This window comes from Chamaea fasciata, unplaced genomic scaffold, assembly GCF_029207755.1.
Source record: "Chamaea fasciata isolate MVZ Bird 193981 ecotype frontalis unplaced genomic scaffold, bChaFas1.0.hap1 SCAF_3, whole genome shotgun sequence".
NCBI classification, from domain to species: domain Eukaryota; kingdom Metazoa; phylum Chordata; class Aves; order Passeriformes; family Sylviidae; genus Chamaea; species Chamaea fasciata.
This window is the reverse complement of record NW_027094088.1, coordinates 26,256,160-26,277,508: the sequence shown is the minus strand read 5'-3', so window position 1 is coordinate 26,277,508 and position 21,349 is coordinate 26,256,160. Positions and strand designations below refer to the sequence as shown.

Below are 21,349 nucleotides of genomic sequence, written 5' to 3'. Positions count from 1 at the left end.
TTTGGCCCCTAGGTTCCCTGTATGGTGCAATTTAAGGAATTCCCAGTGGGTGTAGCTACCAAGAGCTGATACAGAAGCCTGCTGAGCACCTGCCAGCCAGGGCCACTGGTGCTGTAGCACTTTGTGAGGTGTACTGCAGCAGCCAGAGCCAGGAGAGGATGGAGGTGTGGATGGTCCATCCTCCTGGTACAGGTGTGGGAGGCCTGGTGAAAAACCGTGAGGTGAGAGCGAGTCTGGCGTCAGAGACAGAACAGGGGCCAAGCACAGCTAGGGAAGGAAAGGGGAGGGTTACAAGAGAAACAGAGGAGGAGACTAGGGACAGTGGTGACTTAGCTGAGCCTGGAGGGATACCAGAGCTGGTGCTGAGCACAGCCCAGGCTTCAGCGCACTTGGCTCTCCAGCAGTTTTACCTGAGCTCCTTTTCTACCTCTGAGTTTTTGGAGTTGCCTGTGCAACCTCACAGCTTTTCATCCTGCCCTACAAATCCATGCAAATGTCTGCACCCACCATCTGCTGACAGACTGAAAATGGAATGTGATTTTCTTTCATTAAAAACAAACAAAATAACAAAAACTCACATTGCCAGGTTAGGAATGGGATACAGTGGGATAACCTTTCTAATATAAATGCAGATTTAAACAAAACATTAGTGGAAAAAGAAAACCTAGGACATTAACTTAAAAAGTTAATTTTTATAGATTCGGTATTTGGCAACACCTTCCTAGCCAGAGAGAAACCCTGCTTGTAAACAATTTGCTAGCTCAGCTCACCACTGCCTTGGCAGGCTGCACCCAAACAGCTGCTACACTGGCAGCACAGTCAGTGTCTTGGTGTGCAGCAAGGGATGCCAGCAGGCTCTGTCTCCCTGTTGACGATGGATACTGGCTAAAGCCCATTCTATTTTGTGCCCATGGCAGCTGGCATGTGGGCAGCAAGAGAACTTAATGCTGATGTCACTTTTCCCTGACAAACCCCAAAGACCATTGTGGCCCAGGGTGACAAACCTCACAGAGTGAGAGCTCAGTGCAAGGGGCAGCTCATTTAGAGGTAATGTCCCAGGCTTGTCATCTAGGACACAGATGGAAAGAAGCCAGATACTGCCCAACACCCAATGGCTTCCAAAAGCCAGAAAGGGCAGGCTGGAGGTGGGAGGAAAGGAGTCTTTGGCCCAACAGCTGAAGAGAGGCAGCTTGAGTTCAGTCCTGAGCTGTCACTCTACACCCTGCTCCACACTGCAGTGGAACAGGCAGATGGCTCCTGCCACTGTCCTGCCCCAGAGGTGTTCAGATCAAACCAGCCAGCAGCAGCCCAGGCTCAGGCCCTGGCACAGCTCTCCCAGCTGACCCACACAGATTGGAAGTCTGCTCCCAGGCTGGAGGCCATGCAGGACTCCAGGTGGAGAACTACTGCTCATTGGAGATGACCCCACCTGCACAGCAGGTCATGTGTTCCTTCCATCCACTTCATCTTGCCAGGGCATGGAAGAAATAAACATCACCTAAAGCAGGGCTCAGAAAAGCAGTCAGGGCACATGGGAGACAACACAGGAGAGTCCAGTGCCCTCAGGCACAGGCTGAGACATTTTCCTCAGTAGGGTAGGCATGAAACACAAGGCACCCCACCATGTAAATCATCAATTCTTTAATTCCAGTAAAACAAAAAAGCAGAAAAAGAACCAAACAAAACCAGCAAAAATACATTATCCTATCCTGGGGCTTTAGGGAGGCAGCAGTTTGGAGGAAGGGCTCTCCCACCACCCAATGGAGTAAGGACAGTGTTTGATGCCTACTGGTAACATGGGACATTCCATGAGGGGGGGAGAGGGAAAGCCTGATGCCTCCTCACACCTCCACTCCCCTCAGCTGTTCCTACACAAGCAGAAAGACACAGAACAGACAGGCCTCAGGCTACCTGAATCACTACTAACAAACGGGGAACCATGCCCTCCTGCACCCTGCCAAAAACAACCCCAACCAAACAGAGCCAAAACAACAAACACCACCAAGAAGTCAGTAGCAGCTGGTGGGAGCAGACCATCTTCTAAGCAAACAGGATAGAGCAGAGGTCTGGCAGGTGAAGGAAGGACCTCCCTCCTTTAGTCTACCTCCTCCATGCGGGATGTATCTTCATCTCCCTCCAGAGGGGGGATTTCCTCAGGGACAGCTGCACTGGGCTCCTCTGCAGTCATCTCATCTTCGTCAATGCCTGGGAGAGGGGAGGAAAGGAAGAGATAAGGCCTCCCAATGATACCTGATCCCAGATGTAGAGCCTCTCCCAGAGTAAGCCTGGCTCCTGCTCCCAGCCTGAGGAATGGGGCTATTAGCATCCCATAGTTCACAGAATCAGAGAATATTCTGATTGGAAGGGACCCACAAGGATCACTGAAGTCCAGCTCCTGGCTCTACACAGAACAGCCCCAAGAATCCCACTGTGTGCCTCAGAGTGTTGTCCAAACACTTTGAATTCTGGCAGGCTTGGTGCTTGAGCACTTTCCTGGGGAGTCTGTTCCTTGGCCAACCACTCTCTGGGTAAGGAACCTTTCCCTAAAACCCAGCCTAAACCTCTCCTGACAAAGCTTCATGAGCTTCCCTCAGGTCCTGTCACTGGTCACCAGAGAAAAGATATCAATGCAGGCCCCTCAGCTTCCAGTGATGAGGAAGCTGTGCACTGCAATGAGGTCACCCCTCAGTCTCCTTTTTTCCAGACTAGAAAATAATAAATGCAAGTCACCATTGTTACAAGTTATTCTCAACTCCACTAATCCTGAATCAGTAGCATCTTCCCAGTAACATCAACACTAGTATATGGATACTACCTATGCCATTAGAGTGCACTCCTTTAGCCAGCAGAGATTAATTACAAAAGACTTGTCACCCAGCACCACAAAACCTGGAGTTTAAGCCAGGAGAATATGTTTTAAGCCACGAACATTTCTCTAGAGAAAAATGCAGTAAATCCAGTCAAGTCACAACTAAAGCAGCTGCAAGACTCTAGAGTTTCCAACACTGCAGGTTGCAGTTTCATTATACTCTGAACAGAAAATTGTACTACCATACAGTCCCCTTACCTGCAACTTGTCTAATAAAAGACCCTACTCCTACTGAGACTAGGCAGCAGAGTTACTTAGTTGTGCCAAGCCACAGCACCTTCTGTTTTACATTTTTACCTAAGTAGTGAACTTGGAAAAGGCTGTGTGCAAGCTCAAGCTGTTTCACCAGATGGGTCACATCAGCCATGACAGGCTTTTCTCATTTACTCTGAAGGAAAAAAAAGCCTCAGCTTATCATCTGAACATCCTGGTGGTGGCTCCTGGTGGTGTGCAGGACAGGGCAGTCCACCCAAAATCCTGAGCCCTCCTGAAGTACCTTGGGTTCCAGGTTTAAACTCTCTCCTGGCCACCTTATGTACAGAGTCACTTCAGCACATCGTAGCAGCATGGTTCCCTTACTGGCCTCCCCCTGCCCCAAGACACCAGCCTGACCAGTTAACCTGCTTTTCAGGCCTGCTGCAGGCTTGAGAAGTTGCATGGATACTCACCAAGCCCAAGTTTGATCATCCTGTAGATGCGGTTGGAGTGGGTCTGGGGATCTTCCAGGGAGAAACCAGAGGACAGCAGAGCAGTCTCAAAGAGCAGCACTACCAGATCTTTAACAGCTTTATCGTTCTTGTCAGCGTCAGCCTTCCGGCGAAGGGTTTCCACAATTGGGTGGTCAGGGTTGATCTCCAGGTGCTTCTTGGCCATCATGTAGCCCATGGTGGAGTTGTCCCGCAGTGCCTGAGCCTTCATGATGCGCTCCATGTTGGCTGTCCAGCCATAGGTGCTGGTGACGATGCAGCAGGGAGACGACACCAACCGGTTTGAGACAGTGACCTGCCAACGTAGCCAAGGGTTAGCTCCGCAAGGCCCCCATAAGCCCTGGAGTGGGCCCAGCCACAGCGCACTACAGCCCAAGTCTTTGCCCTTGGTTCACCTGGGGACACCCCAAAGCAAGCAGAGATGCTCCAAGCAGCTCCAGGACTGCTGCACAGACTAATCTGGACAGCTCAGCCAGCATTTAGAGCACCCACTGCACGTTTCCCACACTTACCCTCTCCCATCAATGCACGTATTTGGGTCAGTGCCCCTCGCCTGCAGCCTGGCTGCTTAGAGCAAGATGGTGCATGCTGGGCCCTCCAGTCTCCTTTAGCGGCTCCTCTGCAGGAGATGAGAGGCATGCATTGAGCGGGGGCCCTCACCTGCAGCACGGAGGACCCAGCCCTCCTCTCTCTGGCTCAGAGCTAAGCTCCCTGCCCATCTCACCTTCTCCACCTTCTTGTCCAGGATTTCCTTCATAAGTTTGCAGAGGTTCTCAAACTTGGCTTTGCTCTCCTCCATCTTTTTTTTCTCTTCCTCATCCTCAGGCAGCTCCAGCCCCTCTTTGGTGACTGATACCAGGGTCTTGCCATCGAACTCCTTGAGCTGCTGCACGCAGTACTCATCGATGGGCTCTGTCATGTACACCACCTCAAAGCCACGCTTCCGCACACGCTCCACAAAGGCTGAGTTAGCAACCTGCTCCTTACTCTCCCCTGTATTTGTGGAGGGTAGAAATGGAACATCACCAAGAGGGAAGAGCTGGTTACAGCAGGGCAAACACCACCAGTCACTTGGGACCCCTAACATAAAACTGGTGGCAGCCAGGGTCCTAGGCCTGGTGGCCTTTCCCCAGCCCCCAGGAATGAGCTCTAAATCAGCAGGGATGACCTGCTAAAGGCAGCAGGAAGTGTTTTAAATTACGGTTCATAAGCAGGTTACCTGCCTCTGCCTTGCTAGGCTCAGAGGAGCTCTGGCTCACCTGTGATGTAGTAGATGCTCTTCTGGTTCTCCTTCATACGGGACACGTAGTCGGAAAGCGAAGTCGCCTCATCGCCTGACTGGGATGTCTGGTACCGCAGCAGCTCCGAAAGGCGCTTTCGGTTGGTGGAGTCCTCATGGATGCCCAACTGGGGGCAGAAGAGATGCATGAAGTCTCCAGGATAGGATCTGGATGCACTTGGCCACCCCTGAGGCACAGCCATCTGCCCAGCTCCTGATCATTTGAGTGTTTGGCCTAGGGCAGCCAGAGGGGACAGACGCCCACAAAGGCGCTCCAAGGCATTTGCAAGAACCACTCCCTTTATCCCTAACATCCATGCAGAGGAGACACAGCATAGGAACAAGATTGCTCCTCAGGCAGATGGGTCAGGGGCCCTTCCCTCCTCCAGCTGTAGGGTGCTCAACTCACCTTTAGATTCTTGGAAAAAGCCTCATAAAATTTCTTGTAGTTCTCTTTGTCTTCTGCCAGCTCAGAAAACAGCTCCAAGCATTTCTTCACAATGTTCTTGCGGATCACTTTGAGGATCTTGCTCTGCTGGAGCATCTCACGAGAGATGTTCAGAGGAAGGTCCTCTGAGTCCACAACACCCCGGATGAAGTCTGCATGGGAGGAATGAACACAGGTGTCAGGTTAAGGATTCTGAGCTTCAACACATAAAGAAAAGAGCTAAAACACTGACTGCTATGCACCCACACCAGCTACCACCTCATCCAGTCTCTTTGTACTGGAAGTGATGCCACAGGCTGTGGGGATCCCAGCTCTGCACTGGGAGGCTGAGGCAGGGGGCTCTTACTTAGGTATTCAGGGATGAGCTCGTCACAGCTGTCCATGATGAAGACCCGCCTCACATACAGCTTAATGTTGTTTTTCTTCTTCTTGTTCTCAAAGAGGTCAAAAGGGGCACGGCGTGGGATGAAAAGCAGGGCCCTGAACTCCAGCTGCCCTTCCACAGAGAAGTGCTGTGGAACCAGAAAAAACAAACAGCTGCTGGGGTGCTCCACTTCTCCACTTCTCCCGTCCCCAGCTCCCGCAGCAGGGAGGCTCAACTGCCACTCCTCAGCACTGGGGCTGGCAAGGGGGCACAGCATCATCTCTAGCATCCAAGCAGCCTGTGTCTCCTCCTGCTCAAGCCCACTATCCCCTATGTGCCAAGATTCTCTGGCATACAGCAGGCTTGGACAGAGAAGTCAGTGCTTCTCTGAGCCCCCACATCCTCCTGTCTTGCTTATGGTAGTCCCAATCCTTCACCTGCATGGGAGTCACAGTGCAGGTTGCTCCATCAGCAAGTGGCCTGAGTGCTAAGTCCCACAGAGGCACAACCTTGTGGTGACTCTGGATAAGGGCTGGAAAGGGGCCCTCTGCCTCCCCGTGGAAGGCAGGGTAGCCCAGCACCCACCTTGACAGCCAAGTGGTCCTCCCAGTCATTGGTGAGGCTCTTGTAGAATTCGCCATACTCCTCCTGGGTGATGTCATCAGGGTTGCGGGTCCAAATTGGTTTGGTCTTGTTCAGCTCCTCCTGGTCAATATATTTCTCCTTTATTTTCTTGGTCTTTTTCTTCTTGCCTTTGTCTCCCTCCTCCTCCTCATCAGAGCCCACATCCTCAATTTTAGGTTTCTCTTCATCTTTGGACACTGACTCTTCCTCCTTCTCATCTTTCTCCTCCTCTGCTTCATCATCACTGATCTCTTTCTCACGTTCTTTCTCCAGCTGTGGAGAAAGAAACACACAATAGTCAGGTTTAGCCCCAAGTTACCAAAAAATCCTTTTGCTCCAGATGAGAAAAATGGTGTCTTCCAAGGCCAAACAAATGCATCATCTGGAATCAAAGTCCTTGGAACCGGTACTCAAAAGCCCCTCATCATGCAACCAAAAACTGCATCTGGGAAGAGACAAATGGCAGGAAACTCTTCTTTTTCCATGGTTGACTTAAGATGTTCTTCAGCTGCAGAGATTAAAAGCCTTTAAAGTGTGGCTAGATCCAATAAGATCCCACCTCCAATAAGCCCCCAGCCTCAAATAACCTTTGGCCACAGAAGCTGAGAGCACCACTGCTCAGTACCCAGCAGCCAGGAACTACAGAAGGGGAGGTACACTGGGCCTTTTCTGTGCTCCTGTTTCTAACACCACCCACCCCTGCCTCCAGCTTTCCCGTTGGTCCCCACAGTCCTTTTCTTACGTACATAGAGTGTGATGGGGTAGCCAATGAACTGGGAGTGCTTCTTCACCACCTCTTTCACACGACGCTCCTCCAAGTACTCAGTCTGGTCCTCTTTCAAGTACAGGATCACTTTGGTGCCACGGCCAATGGGCTCACCTGCAGCGTGGGCAGAGAAACCTTAGTATTTCAGGGCAGAGCAAGAGTGACTAGCTCCTCAAGCTGAAATATTGTGAGATACTCAGCATTAACCAGTGTGGCTGACAGTGCAGCACAGCCCTAGGGAGCACCACCAAAAGGGGTGCTTCTGGCAGGAAAATGTGCGTGGTGTTTTGTACAATACGCACCATGGTCAGTTCGGACAGTGAATGAGCCCCCAGCTGATGACTCCCAAGCATACTGCTCATCATCATTGTGCTTGGTAATGACAACCACCTTCTCAGCCACCAGGTAGGCAGAATAGAAACCCACACCGAACTGCCCGATCATGGAGATGTCTGCACCAGCCTGTGAAAGCAGAGAGCAACTGCTAAGTGTGGAGATAGAAAATGTCTACGACTGATTCACAGCAGCAAAAAACTGGGTCAAGCACACGAAGAAAAACATGCAAGTGCCAACAGGCAACCAGCTCTACCCTCAGCTCCTCCCTGGTGTTGGAAAGGTGAGGGGAGCACACTTGGGTAGGCCAACAGTTCCCACGGCAAATAAAGCAGCAAGGACTTTCTATTACTTATTTATTATTATTTGTACATTCGGTGCCAGCCTGTGACCCCAGGGAACGCATGAAGCCAAAGGCAACTCACCTGCAGGGCCTCCATGAAGGCTTTAGTGCCAGATTTGGCAATGGTGCCCAGATTGTTGATGAGGTCTGCTTTTGTCATCCCAATGCCAGTGTCCACCAGGGTCAATGTGCGTTCCCGGGGGTTGGGGATGATATCAATTTTCAGGTCTTTCCCACTGTCCAGCTTTGAGGGGTCGGTCAGGCTCTCATAGCGGATCTTATCCAGGGCCTAGAGGAGAGAGGGATGCTCGACATGGCCTCCCTACTCAACATCCTCTTCCGTCCCTCCCCTGCATCAGCCTTCCCGGAGAGCCAGGAATCGGCACCCCCCGACCCCCCGGCAGAGGAAGGAGCCCACTCCCGCCCGGGCTCACGTCGGAGGCGTTAGAGATGAGCTCCCGCAAGAAGATCTCCTTATTGGAATAAAAGGTGTTGATAATGAGCGACATGAGCTGGGCGATCTCCGCCTGGAAGGCGAAGGTCTCCGCATCCTCCTCCTCGTGCTGCACTTTCTCGGGCATCTACAAAGCAAACACACGCCTATTTTCAGTGCATTTTCAGGGCATGAGAACCAGGGAGGGGGCGGTGGGGGCACCAGGCCCAGCGCCGTCCCCCGTCCTGCCCCTACCGTCTCAGACGTGCGGAACCGGCGAAAGAACTACAACGCGCACCGGCCGCTTTTTATAGGCACGGAGCGGGGAAGGAGCCTGGCGGAACATGGTACCCTTCCGCCTTAAAGGGGTCTCGGCCGGCGAACCACAGGTGGATGGGGTGTGGGAGCTATCGGCGTTGCCGTTTAGCGGCGGCCATAGCGGGGTCGGGCGCGTAATGAACGCTCGGCTCCATGCTGCTTCTGTGCGGTCGCCAGCCGCGACTCCCCGTTGCCCTTCGCCACGACGCTAGGAGTGCCGCAGGACCGGGACCTCCGAGCGCCACGGCGAGGGGCGGCGGGGAGCCCCGGTGAGGAACTCTTTTGCGCGCCCCGTCGCGGAGGAATACAGCTGCGGGTAGAAAGACACTTCCAGAGTATTCCACAGAGGTTACGGCGGCGCCTCTTCGGCTCCATGGCCGGGGCAGGGAACCGGGAATCCGCAGTGCCCGGGCTCCATCCTGCAGCCCCCCCGAGGCCGGCCGCCGCGTAGCTGTGCCGGCCTGAGGCTGCCTATAAACGCAGCACAGCGGTCGGGGGGCGGGGACAGAAGGTGTCAGGGACGGAGTGTATAGCAGGCCCGTGTCGCCGTTGCGAAACAGTGTTTAGAGACGTTGTCTTTTCAGTGTCCAAGAGAAATAATAATATAAATCAATCTTAAGCCTTACCATTACAGTATCTGCAGTACTCTGTCCACTTCTGAGCTCCTCAGTTCAAGAGAGGCATGGAGCCCCTGGAGCCAGTCTAGAGGAGGGTAAAAAAGATGATTAAGGGACAGGAATATCTCTCTTAAGAGGAAAGGATGAGGCATCTGGGCCTGTTCAGCTTCGAGATGACCGAGAGGGGAGCTAATCAATGTTTCTAAGTATCTCGAGGGAGGGTGTTTGAGGATAGAGCCAGGCTCTGCTCCGTACTGCCAAGCAATAGGACAAGAGGCGGAGGCCAGAAAGTGATGCACAGGAAATTGCCCGAGTATGAAGAAGAACTTCTTTATTGTGTGGGTGACCCGGCACTGGAACAGGTTGCCCACAGAGATTGTGGAGATTCCATCACTGGAGATGCTCAAGAACTGTCTGGACACAATCCTGTGCCTTGTGCTGTAGGATGACCCTTATTAAGCAGAGATGTTGGACCAGATGTGGAGATGATGACCAGATAATGGACCAGACCACTGTGATCCCTTCCAACCTGATCCGTTCTGTGATTCTGTGTTGAAGCTGTGGGTACAAAAGCCCTGACCAGCAGAGGAAGCTGGAAATGGGATGAGGGGAGCCGAGCTCCCACATGGGATTTGGTGCCTGGTGGTGCAAAGAGGTGATGGCTGTGAATGATGTGGGACAGAGGGAGGGGGATTCCCCTGGCAGGCTGCTGTAGTTCACTCGAGGAGCAGGAGGTGGCACTCTGGCTGTTCCCAGGCACAAGGAAAGCTCCCAGGTGCTGTGCTGCAGGTCAGGGCACCTCAAAATGTGAAGGCGCATCTGCTCTTTATCACAGGTGTAGGTGGCCCCTTGGTGTATCTCGAGGGCAGCATCCCTGGGCTGCTGGTGGATGAGAGGCTGGCCATGAGTTCCCACGTGCACTCACAGCTCGGAAAGACAGTGGTGTCCTGGGTTGTATCCAAAGCAGCACGGCCAGCAGGGCAAGGGACAGTTTTCTGCCCCTTTCCTCTGCTCTGGTGGGAGCCCACCTGCAGTGCTGCATCCAACTCTGGGGTCCCCAGCACAGGAAGGGACATGGACCTGTTGGAGAGAGTCCCCAGGAGGAACATCAACTTGATCAGAGGGATGGAGCACCTCTCCCACAAGGCAAGTCTGAGAGAATTGGGATTGTTCAGCCTGGAGAAGGCTTTGGTGTGACCTAATTGTGGCCTTTCAGTACCTGAAGGGGACCTACAATAAAGATGGACAGGGACAAAGAGTATGTATGTACGGGACAAGAGGGAATGGTTTCAAACAGAGGGAAAGTTTAGATATTGGGCAAGAAATTTATTACCCTGAGGGTGGTGAGGCACTGGAATGGTTGCCCAGAGAAGCTGTGGATTCCCCATCCCTCAAAGTCTTCAATGCCAGGCTGGATGTAGCCTGGTGTAGTGGAAATTGTTGTGGCCCATGGCAGGGAGTCTGGAACTGGATGATCTTCAAGGCCCCTTGCAAGCTGAAACCATTCTGATTTTATGGTTCTACCATCCCCTCCCCATGCCGGCTGTGTCCTCATAGCTGGGCCTGACTGCAGGGGATGGACACACCATTTCCTCATCTGACACTGTTTGCAGGGGACCGACCACAGGATGCCAAGGAAACGCCGGTGCCTTCTCACTTCAACCCTTGACCCTCCACAGCCCCTCCCCCCTGTGGCGACAGAGACAAAAACACACACCCAAAGGAGCATTTTGTTCTTTTTATAGAAAATGGCAACTGTATAGACACATTTACACAACAAGGGACAGGAGAGCCAAGGGAGAGGCGAGGCCGTCCCTTGTAGCACAGGTGGGTAGGGAAGGCAGCTCTGTTGGGAAGGGAGTTGCTGCCTCTCCTCTTGTAGCCCACAGTGGAACCTCCTGTCACACAGTCAGGAGACTGAAAACAAACAATGTCAGAATCACCAAAAAAAAAAAGGGAACAGAGGCAAGGAGAGGGGGAGAAGGTGGGGTGTGGAGACCTCCTCCTCCCTCAGCCTAGCCACAGTGTTGGCTCTTTCTGTGGCTGGGACACAGATGTCTACACTCTTGGGATACCACTGGGCAGGGGGATGTGCGTCTAGCAAAGAGCAGGGATGGCGAGGCTGGCTGGGGCTCTCTTCCCCATTCACAAGTCTTACCAGCAGGAAGAAGGGTGTGGGATATTTCCAGGCCCACTAGAAGGAGAGGAGAGAATCTCCTAGGTGCTTTGGAGACAAGGGCAAGAGAAGGAGTAACACTGGTTACCAGCTTTTCACTCTGTCAGAGAGGAAGAGGCTGAAAATGGCTTTTGGCCTTGAGCCAGGGAAGTTATGCCACATGGGAGGCAGCTGGACCTCTTGGAGATCCCGGGGGTCTTACAACACACACAGCATGGGGAAGGAGAAGGCACATAGGCCTGAAGGCATCGCACAGCCGAGCATGGCAGGAACCAGGCCAGCCCTGCAGGAGTGGAACCGCCCCTGGGTGTAATGTCTGCTGTGGCAGTGTGATTTCGCAGGGACAGGTGTGAGCTGTTATTTCCCCACAGTGCTGAGGTGTCCAGGGCCTCAGTGGAGGATGCAGAGCCATCTCTTGGTGTTCCTGCACCCTCTGTGTGCTTCTGCTAGATGAGAATTCGGACCAGAAAGGAGACAGCAGCTCCTAGGGCCAAACCCAGTGACAGGAAAAACGCCATGACAGCTCCAGCTGTCTCTGCTTCATGCGCAAGCACTTTCCTAGGAGAAAAACAGGTGTCAGATCCATCCTCGGGATGCATGTCCAGTGCCCTGCTGTTCAGTGGAGCTGGGAGGCTTGTCTGCAGCACAGGAATGGCAAGAAGAAGTCCCCTTTGGCTCCCAGAGCTACAAGAACTCCCAAGTCTCCACACTGTGGGCTCATAAAGTGCACCAGGCAGGCCACCCTGAAGCTCCCAGCACCAGGAACATCCCTCTCTGACCCCTGCAGGGCTCCTTGTGCTGCCTGTGCTGGGCAAGGCTGCTCACCCTGCTGTGGGTGCTGTGCCATGCTTTGGAGGGGAGCCTCCAGATCCCTGCTCCATCCAGCCCCTTCCCCTTTGTGGCAGGTGGGGAAAATGGAGAGCCCAAATAGCTTCCTCATCCCTAGGATTTGGAGGCACAAGCCTGGGAGATGGGACACTGTGGGTTGTGACAATTCCCTTCTGTGCCTGTGGCTTCTTCTCCAGATGCCAGAGCTGGGCAGAGCCAGACTCCAGGAGTCCTGCCAGGATTGGCATCTGGGGGCATACCCAAACCTTCCCTTGTCCCCAGCTCGCACTCACTTTGGCCCGAAGCACATGCAAAGGCTGGCCAGGTAGCCATTGGAGATGGAGAAGAAGATCATGAAGACGATGTACCAGGCGTCATGAGAGAATACAACAGGCAGGTAGTAACGGGGTTTCACATTACACAGCATGAAAAGAGGGACAAAGATGACACGGAGGACCACCATCACTGGCAGGAGGCAGCTGTCCTTCCCGGGCTGGGAGAAAAACACAGATTGCTGAGCAGCTGAGAACTGGACATTCCCCATCCCATGGCATGCTGGCAGGGGCTCTACAGAGGCTGTCCCTGCTGTGCCAGGGCTGTGGAGGAGCCACAGAGAGACTCTCGGCCGCAACAAATCTCAGCATCACCACCTGCAGTCATAAGTAGGTTCTAGGTCCGAAAGCCCTGCTGCAGGTGACTTGAAGCAGCACTAGAGCCAAAATACTGAGCCAGGCCTGTGGGCAACTGTTAAGCCCTTGCTGGCAACAGGTGGGCAGGCAAGAGAGCTTTGTGCATGCTCATGCAGTGAGCCAGCGTGCTAAACAAGGGCGGCTGAGGTAAATCCCCTCTGGCACCTCAGCGCCTGCAAACTGGGCTTTAGCCAGCTCTTCAGTGTCTTTCGCCATCCCCCAGCCAAGCAGGGCAAGATCCAGAAATCTGGGAAAGGGATTATGCTGGGGCTGTTTTGGAATGTGCTGGGAAAGGCATGGACTGAATTACAGTCTCCTTGCATCCTACCAGAGTTCCTGAGCAACTAAGGCTGGGACAAAGAAGGAGGTACCATCCCCGTGTTGTCCCTGCAGCTGGGACTGAGGCAGCCCCTGGAACGAGACGGGCCTCATCACCTCTGTGAGGTGCCAGTTTCACTGGTCTGAGGTGAGGAGAGATCCACAACTGCCTTGGGAGCTGCTGGGCTGGCGTGGCCACAAGAAACTCCATGGACACAGCAGGAAACTGAGGTTAGGCCAGCTACCATGTCTATGGGGCAAACTGGAGACAGCAGCTGCCTCTCCTGCTTGAGGAGAAAGAGAGCGAGCGGGGCCCCAACTAGGGAAATGTGGCCCAAACCACATGCAGTCAGACTTTCCACACAGACTTGTTTTGGAAACGTCTCCTGCTGGGTCATCCCACCATGGAGGCTGTGGCCTGGACACCAAGCAAGGCGGCTCATGGCCAAGACCAAAGGCAACAAGCAGTGATGGCCAGGGGAGAAGCAGCTCCAGGCCGTGGGGAAGGCAGGCCCAGGCAGACCCCATGCGGCACGTGGTCCTGAGAAGCTTCTCTAAACAAACAGCCTGAACAATACAGGGGGAAACAGTGCTTGGGGGGTGGGTGAAGGGGCAGGAAGAGACCCAGACAGGACAGCCCCTTTCCGTGCCCATCCTGGCGAGATGAGAGCAAGGGGATGTGGCAGGGGACAATTTGTCACCCACATGGCATGGCCCTGCTCTGCTCTCAGGACAAGGATCTGAAGCAGCTGTGTCCTGTGCCAAGGCCAGATGCGGCCTGGCACAGGACACAGCTGCCCTTTATTTTGGGCTGCCCTGTCTTTCACCCTCTTTCCCTGTCACCATCCTGTCTCGTCGTTTGCATAGCTGGAGAGAAGGTTTGTTTACAGAGAGGCTGAAATGCAGGAGGCAGCTTTATCCAAGCCATGTTGAAAGAGAGGTGGGAGGACAGAACAACACTGTGGTTGTCGGCTCTGACCCATAAATCTCCGCTTAGAATTCAAAGCAGGAGTTAGCTCTGCACCTCCTTCCTGCTCCAAGCCATGGAAGGCAGCCTCAGTGAGAGCCATGGTTGAGGGACCTAGGGATGGACACTGCCTGGCATGTGTTCCCTGCCCCATACTTACCCATGTGAAGAGGGCAGTGAGACTCCGTCCTGTCCAGTCAAAGACGTTAAAGAGCAGGAAGCAGGAGACAGGAATGAAGTAGAGACCTGAAGAAGGGGATGGTCAGTGACAAGCCCAGTGTGCCCCAGCCCCTCATACCCATTGCGTGGAGACTGACTGTCTTTCAGGTCTAGGTCCCAGCAGTTCCCCACTAAAGCCTGGAATGGTCTCCCAGTCAGGCTGGTGTCTGCATCATGCACAGTGGTTCCCTCTTCCCTTCCAGCATTCTGTATTAAATTTGTGTGGCAAGGTGTTGGTAGCAGGGTGGGCTACAGGGGCAGCTTCTGAGAGAAGCTGCTAGAAGCAACCCCAAGTCTGACAGAGCCAACATCAGATGGCTCCAAGACAGACCCACCACTGGCCAAGGCCATCAGTGACAGTGGTAGGGCCTGCGGGATGACATATTAAAAAGGGGGAAAAAGTCTCAACATGTGCAATTGCACCCAGAGAGGGAAGTGAGAATATGTAGCAGAAACAGCTCTGCAGACACCAAGGCCTGTGGAAAAGGAGGGGAAGAAGGCATTCCAGATGTCAGAGCAAAAATTCCCCTGCAGTCTGTGGCAAAGACCAAGGTGAGGCAGGTTGTCTCCTTGCAGCCCAAGGAGGTCCACGGTGAGTCAATACCCACTGCTGCCTGTGGAAGACCACCCTACTGTGAAGCAGGTTTGCTGGAAGCACTCACACTGGATTTCAATGAGGACTGCCTCCCATAGGAGGGTCCCCATGTTGGAGAAGGGGAAGAGTGGGAGATGTCCTCCCCGTGAGAAGGAAGCAGTGGCAGAGGAAATGTTGTTGGGGAAGATGAATCAGGGAAACCTTATAAATATGATTGCTTAGCAAAAGATTCTGAAAATATGAAACCTATAATCGAAATAGAAATGGAAGCTTACTTTGAGTTGTAGGATACTGGGTCTTATTTACTATATAACCCGAAAACAATAGTCTAGCCAGCTGAAGGAGAATCCCTTTTGATGGAACAATTCCTTTCTGCTGGCTAAGAAACCAAAGGTCAATGTAGCAAAACAGAAAAGTCTAAAGAGTAGTTTCTAGAGTTTAAAATATAACATAGTATGGTAATGTAGTAGTTCTTATAGCCTATATGTAGATTCTATAGGATTTTGTGTCTTGTATTGGTTGGTCACTGTAAATTAGAATATTTATCACAAAAGAAGATATAATGCGTTGTAACAAGGACCTCGTTCTCTTAGCTCCTCTTCTGCTCTTGCCTCTTCGCCTCTCTGCCCCCTACTCTCGCTCTTACCTCTATTCCCTGCTCTCTCGCTCTCTTACCTTTTCCCCCTGCTCTCTGACCCCCGCCACCTTGCTCCCTCGCTCCTTTCTCTCTTAACTTTTACCCCCTTGTTCTTTCTCCCTCTCTCTTTGGGACTTCCTTTCAGCCGAGGCTGGTGGCTGAAGGCAAGGCCCTCTTTACCCACGACCCTTGCAATAAAACCACGTATTCTAGAATATCTCAGGTCAGCAGAATTCCTTCTCCCTGCCGTCAGCGGATCCTCCTACAAAATGTGTGATGAACTGACTTGCAACCCTCATTCCCTGTCCCCCTGCACTGCTGCAGAGGGAGGAGATGAAGAAATCATAAATAAACTTAAGCCTGGGAAGAAGGGAGGGGTAAGTGGAAGGTGTTTCAAGATTCTGTTTTTATTTCTCATTATACTACTCTGATTTGATTGGTAAATAAATTAAATTAATTTCCCCCATGCTGAATCTGTTTTGCCTGTGACAGTAACTGGTGAGGGACCTCTCACTGTCCTTATCTCGATCCAAAAGCCTTTTGTCATATTTTCTCTCCCCCGTCCAGCTGGAGTGGCACTGGTACACACCTGGCATTCAGACAGGGCTACCTCACCACACATACCTTCAAGCCCCACCTTCTTTTCTCCCGTTTACCTTGTTCTCAGTTTTTTCCTACCTCACCCCATTGCTGGCACACTTACCCCATTTGTTTCCCTCTCCGAGGACAGTGGACACTTTAGCTGTGATGGCAGGAAAGACGCCGATGGTGACAGTGAAGACGAAGCAGACAGACAGAGCCAAGACCCAGAGCTAGGCAGATGAAAGAAAAATGCTGGTACCAAACACAGGGCAAGAGACCAGTGCAGGGCTGGTCTCCTCTCCCCATGCTCTCCTACACCTGTGCCCATCCCGGAAGGAAGGGCAGGACAAGGCTCGCTGGCAACTCACAGACCTTCTTAAAAATAGCAATGACAGAGGGCTGCTCATCAGGGTTGTGGATAGGGATGATCTTTGAGTTATTCTGCTCCATCCCATTCTCGTCTGCGGGGAGAGACACAAGTAGGGCATAGCAGACCCCAGGAAGCTCAGATCTAATTCAGTCCTTCTATCTCATTCTTTCTTACAGCTCTTTCCCTTTTCTCTTCCTTCTCTCAGCCCCTCACCTTTCTTAATCAGGTCTCTCTTGGTCTCGAGCTCAGCATTGTACACACGGTACTCTGTCTTGTCCTTCATGGAGTAGTATCGGAAGAAATCCTGCAGAGACACAGCAGGGAGGACTCATTCATGTGTGCAGAAAGAAGGCTGCCAGGGGCTGTGTGACAGCATCAGATATGGGCAATATGGGCAAAGTATCCCTTCCAATTATGTCCGATAGTGATGCTCTCCTGCTTACTCAAGGACTCAGATACCCCAAGGATACTGGAGTATCTGTGGTGGGAAGTATCCCAGAGTGCTCCCGTGGGACACAGGAGAGCCTGCCCTGACACAAGAGGTGGAGGCTGGCAGGAGCCAAGGCTGGGCTGCTAGTGGGCCATGGTTCTTGTGCTGGGATGCGCAAAGGTCTCATGTCCCCACACCCTTCCCTACGAGGACATCAGTCTCACCATGTGAGGCAGAACTACGTAGGAGACGATTGCCAACACGATCGTCACACAGGCTGTGGTGAAGTAACCGATGAAGCTCTCGGGCTGCTGGGCACCAACTGAGAGCACAGGAAGGGAGAGGAAAGGAAGATGATGACAGCTGAGAGGAGCAAGGCTCTGCTGCCATCTCCCACAGAGCAGGACCTCAGCAGATGCTGCGATGGCAGTGGTCTGGGAAGGCCCTGTCACCTGCAAGGCAGGGATTACTCACTGGCAATACTGAAGATCATCGCCAAAGCAGCGAAGGTGCCTGCCAAACCCTGCCCACTCATGATGGGGGCTGTGTAGCTGGCAGGCAGGAGCCCTGCCAGCCCAAACAGGCTGCTCTGGAGAATGGCGCCGAAGGCTGCAAAGGGGAAAGATGAGCAGAAATGAGAAAACCAAAGGCAAGGATGGATTGCACCTCTGCAGGGAGCCAAGGCCCCTGCCCTGCGAAGCAAGGCAAGTCCTCCTCCCCCTTGGCTCTCCCCCGGTGAGGTTCATGCTTTTCTTCCAGAGGGATCAGCCCTAGCTGTGGGGCTGTGTCCCCCTCCTTCCCCCACTGCTTCACTCACAGTTGATGAAGATAATGCTGATCATGGTAAAGACGAAGAAGGGAAGAGGCTCCATGGGGATTTTCACCATGATTGCAGTGACTAAAAACACCAGCCCAATGGCCACCAGGCTGCCTGAGATACGGATCTGCTGGGGAATCCTACAAAAGAGGGTCTCAGTGAGGAAAACCCAACCCCCTAAAAACCTGGCGTTGGGACCAAGCTCTTACTGTAGGAATACCAGCCAAACCCTCGGACAGGAGACCGATGGTTTGCCTTTGATTTGACCAAACAGGTTGTAGCTTGGCTCAGTGCTGGGACAGAACAGGCCAGGGCTGGGCAGCCCTATAGGGGCTGGCAGGGACAGAGCAAGGCTCACCGCTGGTGGATGAAGGAGTTGAGGCAGGTGAAGATAAGGAGGGGCACCATGGCGCAGAGAGTCATGAAGTTGTCAAACACGGACTGCAGGTAGGAGGTGGCCTCACCAGTCTGGTTCCTGATGGGGCTTGTCTCCTCTGGGTCCTCAAGGCGATTGATGAAATACTGCAGAGGAAGGAGCCTGGTGGGGCTGAGATTCTGCGAGGCCTTCCGAGGCCACCCTTATTCTTTGTCCAGACCCATGCCCACCCCTCCTGCTGCCTCAGTGCCACTCATCGCACCCAGGTTACACACGCCTGTGATCCTCTGCATGCTGCGCCATGCTGCTACATCTACACCACGGTCCCTAGACACGACAGGGGACAATTACTGTCATGGACAACAGCAGGAGGGAAGCCCTCACCTGCCTGGCGGTCATGAAGAAATTCCATGGCAGCAGCGTTCCCAGGCCGAGGATGAAGAAGATCAGCCAAACAGCCTTGTACCTGTGAAGGGGACAGAGCGGTTTGGAGAGGAAGCTGAGTATTGCTTCTGACTGTGCCCGACCCTGTGGTGGGAGGCACCAGACAATATTTACTGCCCTGCCCCACATCCCTTGCTAGCCTGTGCTGCCAGAGATGTGGCACTGCAGAGGGGCTGTGGGAGGCCTTCCCCAGGAAGCTATGAAGGCAGAGAGAGGCTGGCTGCTCTTCAGCATGTGTCACCCAGATACACAGCATCCACCACCAGAGCTGGGAGGGTGTTATGCTCCCCAGGCATGTTTACAGGGGACTGTTTACAGTTTACAGCCCATTTGCTATGGAAAAGCTGAGAAAGAAGGGACAGCTTGGTAGCCCAGTTAGCATGCAGGAGAAGGGGTCCCCCAGATGCTGGGTCCCCCTGTCCTCCCTCACCTCCTGGGATCCTGGATGTGCTCCCACAGCTACATCAGAACCCGTCATTACCTATCTTGGGGCCCGTCTCTTGCTGTCATCTTGTGTGGCAAGAGTCAGCACAGGTCCCAGCAAGTCTTATGGCTGCTCTCCGTCTGGAAAGCAAACAAAGATTTTATGGGAAAGTGAGAGACACAAGCTGGGCAGGAGCAGCACTGGTTTTAACCCCAACCCATGTAAGTGTTGGGGTAAGTAAGTAACACAATTGCCAGTAAGTGTTCCGGAGTACTGAGAGTCAAACACCAACCCAGAAAATGACGAGACAGTGCAGGAGCTTTGGAAATGTGCAGCTCAGTGTCCTTAAGCCAACGCATTGTGACACACAGCCTTATTCTGCTGGCCAGGCACAGCAAGCCTTCTCTCTGAAAGGAAACTGCTTTCCCGAGATACCCAGGCTGCTCATGCTGGCTGCCCAGCTGCTTGCAGCAGGCTCTGAAGGGATTTGTGAGCCTGCAGCTCTCTGTCCCCAATCCTGGGGCTGTGAGTGAAGCATGTGCGCAGTCTGCCCTGCCTGCCCGCCCCAGCTCCCTCCAACGCCCGGGGCTCGGTGGCACAAAAGACACATTTATTTCAGCAGCCTGTCCGGCCAGAACCAGCAAATACCCCGTTTTCAATTCCACTTCCCTGGGGCTCGCACAGCCCTTTCCTGGGTCACCTTGAAAAGTCAAGGGCGTCCCTGGCACTGCTGTCCCCTCCCAGGCACCCACCGCTCCTTTTATCCCCGTCACCATCTGCCCAGGCGCTGCACCGCTCCGACATCGCTCTGAGAGCCCCGGAGACGTGGCCTCCAGAGCCCCGAGAAGGGACTTTCCCTCTCCGGTCACCCCCTGTTCCCGGGGCAGAGTGGGATTAGCCGCCAGGAGGAACCGCAGGCCTGCCTTGTTCTTTTCCAGTCCGGGCGGCGCAGCATGGGGTGCTCCGGCACTTCTCCCAGGGCTTCACCTGCAGCGGGGCCGCCGGCGCCGTGTCCCCGGCCCCCCTGGGACATGCCCCGCGGATGCCTGCTCCAATGCCGCCCGCAGCATCCCTGCCGGCGCCCTGCCAGGTAGGGCGGAGGAGGAGGAGGAGGAAGAACAGGCAGCAGCATGCTGGGATCTGTAGTCCCTGCCAGCCCCGGCACGCACTGAGGGCAGCGCAGCCCGCTCCTGGCGCAGGTGCCTGTGGGGTTCTGGGCACAGCTCGCCTCCTCCTCCGGTAGGATCCTGCAGCCTGGAAAGCCGGAGCTACGATGGAGCCGAAAGATAGCCGGTAGGACGTGGAGAGGGATTTTGGAAGCCCCTTGCACCGCTTGGGAAAGACAGAGCAGGACAACAGTATGCCTGCAAAGAATCGAAGGCTCTGCCAACCCGGCAGGTGCCACCCTGTTGATGTCGGAGCCATCTGCAGCACCGCTCCCCTGCCTTCCCTTGTGAGCCATCCGGGCTTCCAGAGAAAACATCCCAAAATCCCCTCCTGGCAGCCTGCCACTGCCTGTGCGGGGAGGAGACATCCTGACCCGGGATTAGCAGAGGGATCTTCAAACACAACTGCTATCCCCTCGCACACAGAAAACCCCACCGGGGCAACTGCTTGTCTCCAAGCAAACAGATCTCAACCCAAAACAGGGAAGGGAACCTCAGCTTCCCCCGTGGGTCCCCAGCAAAGCCCTCAACAGGCTTCCCCTTGCCAGCCAAGCCGCTGATCCCCCCTTCCAGCCCCCACCAGGTCATATCGCTGTCCCTAGAAATAGAGGCAGGGACTGACCCCACAGACATACCTGGGAGAGAGGACAGAGCCAGGGTGAGCCCTGTGTCCTGAGTATTTGAAGGCAGTGTCTCCCTGCTTCCACACCCCCGGCCCCTGGGGGTGAGTGGCGGGCCCTGGCTCAGGTCACGGGGGCCAGAGCCCTGCGGGCCTAGCGTCGCCCGCCGAGGGGTATCGGGTACCAGAGCTGGCACACAGCCCAGGTCCTGCCGCCCAACCATCCAGGGAAGGGAGGAACAGAAGAGTGCTGAGGAGGAGATGGCAGGAGCCAGGGATGTCGGGGAAGAGGCAGGGGGGGTCGGGACTCTGGGGGCGCTGGGGCAGGGCGCTCCACCATGCTGCTTTCCCACCGCCTGCTGCTTCCGCTGGAGAGCCCGCATCCCTTGCCGGGAGCCCAGCCTCCTTGGCAGGCACTGCCCGGCCGAAGTCTCCTGCCTGCTCTGTTTGTTTTTTGTCTCACTTTGCTAAATGCCTCCTAATTTTTTCCACAAAGAGACAGTGCCTGCCAAGGGCAGGAGGAAAGACTTCCAGCTGCTGGCTGTTAAAAGGAACCCTACAACAAACAGAAAAGGTTACATGAACCAGCAA

General features: G+C 54.0%; 2 protein-coding genes across 6 annotated transcripts in view; both read right to left on the bottom strand.

Annotated features, from left to right (window-relative positions):
* Window positions 1–1,626: 1,626 nt before the first annotated feature.
* HSP90AB1 (heat shock protein 90 alpha family class B member 1) lies at window positions 1,627–8,475 on the bottom strand. Of its 2 annotated transcripts, none has more exons than XM_066178412.1 (12): window positions 8,422–8,475; window positions 8,168–8,314; window positions 7,816–8,022; window positions 7,360–7,519; window positions 7,038–7,171; window positions 6,253–6,564; window positions 5,650–5,815; window positions 5,265–5,455; window positions 4,836–4,983; window positions 4,301–4,569; window positions 3,538–3,871; window positions 1,627–2,205 (listed from the first exon to the last, which is right to left on the bottom strand). In XM_066178412.1, the coding sequence occupies exons 2-12, from the start codon at window positions 8,312–8,314 to the stop codon at window positions 2,096–2,098; spliced, it is 2,178 nt and encodes a 725-aa protein (XP_066034509.1). In that variant the 5' UTR covers window positions 8,422–8,475; the 3' UTR covers window positions 1,627–2,095. The 2 variants fall into 2 exon arrangements, 1 of the variants encoding a protein (XP_066034509.1); XR_010719959.1 differs by lacking the exon at window positions 1,627–2,205 and adding an exon at window positions 4,089–4,195 and having other exon boundaries at window positions 3,803–3,871; window positions 8,422–8,474.
* A 2,349-nt stretch (window positions 8,476–10,824) lies between these two features.
* Window positions 10,825–21,349, bottom strand: part of SLC29A1 (solute carrier family 29 member 1 (Augustine blood group)) — a 34,160-nt gene continuing 23,635 nt past the window's right edge. For all 4 annotated transcript variants that reach the window (XM_066178409.1, XM_066178407.1, XM_066178410.1 and 1 more), the window contains 12 exons: window positions 19,031–19,113; window positions 18,490–18,571; window positions 18,088–18,251; window positions 17,730–17,869; window positions 17,387–17,521; window positions 17,137–17,234; window positions 16,696–16,786; window positions 16,485–16,573; window positions 16,234–16,342; window positions 14,240–14,325; window positions 12,399–12,598; window positions 10,825–11,835 (listed from right to left, as the gene is read on the bottom strand). In XM_066178409.1, coding sequence (XP_066034506.1) covers window positions 11,724–11,835; window positions 12,399–12,598; window positions 14,240–14,325; window positions 16,234–16,342; window positions 16,485–16,573; window positions 16,696–16,786; window positions 17,137–17,234; window positions 17,387–17,521; window positions 17,730–17,869; window positions 18,088–18,251; window positions 18,490–18,571; window positions 19,031–19,059 — 1,335 coding nt within the window. In that variant the 5' untranslated portion in view covers window positions 19,060–19,113 and the 3' untranslated portion in view covers window positions 10,825–11,723. The remainder of the gene's footprint in view (window positions 11,836–12,398; window positions 12,599–14,239; window positions 14,326–16,233; window positions 16,343–16,484; window positions 16,574–16,695; window positions 16,787–17,136; window positions 17,235–17,386; window positions 17,522–17,729; window positions 17,870–18,087; window positions 18,252–18,489; window positions 18,572–19,030; window positions 19,114–21,349) is intronic.

Bases quoted from the DNA above. Each gene is read 5' to 3' on its own strand.
- HSP90AB1 (XM_066178412.1), bottom strand. From the start codon at position 8,314: ATGCCCGAGAAAGTGCAGCACGAGGAGGAGGATGCGGAGACCTTCGCC. The intron at 7,520-7,815 runs GTGAGTTGCCTT...CTGCTTTCACAG, and splicing joins CCTTCATGGAGGCCCTGCAG to GCTGGTGCAGACATCTCCAT. The intron at 4,984-5,264 runs GTGAGTTGAGCA...TTCTGCCCCCAG, and splicing joins CTTTTTCCAAGAATCTAAAG to TTGGGCATCCATGAGGACTC.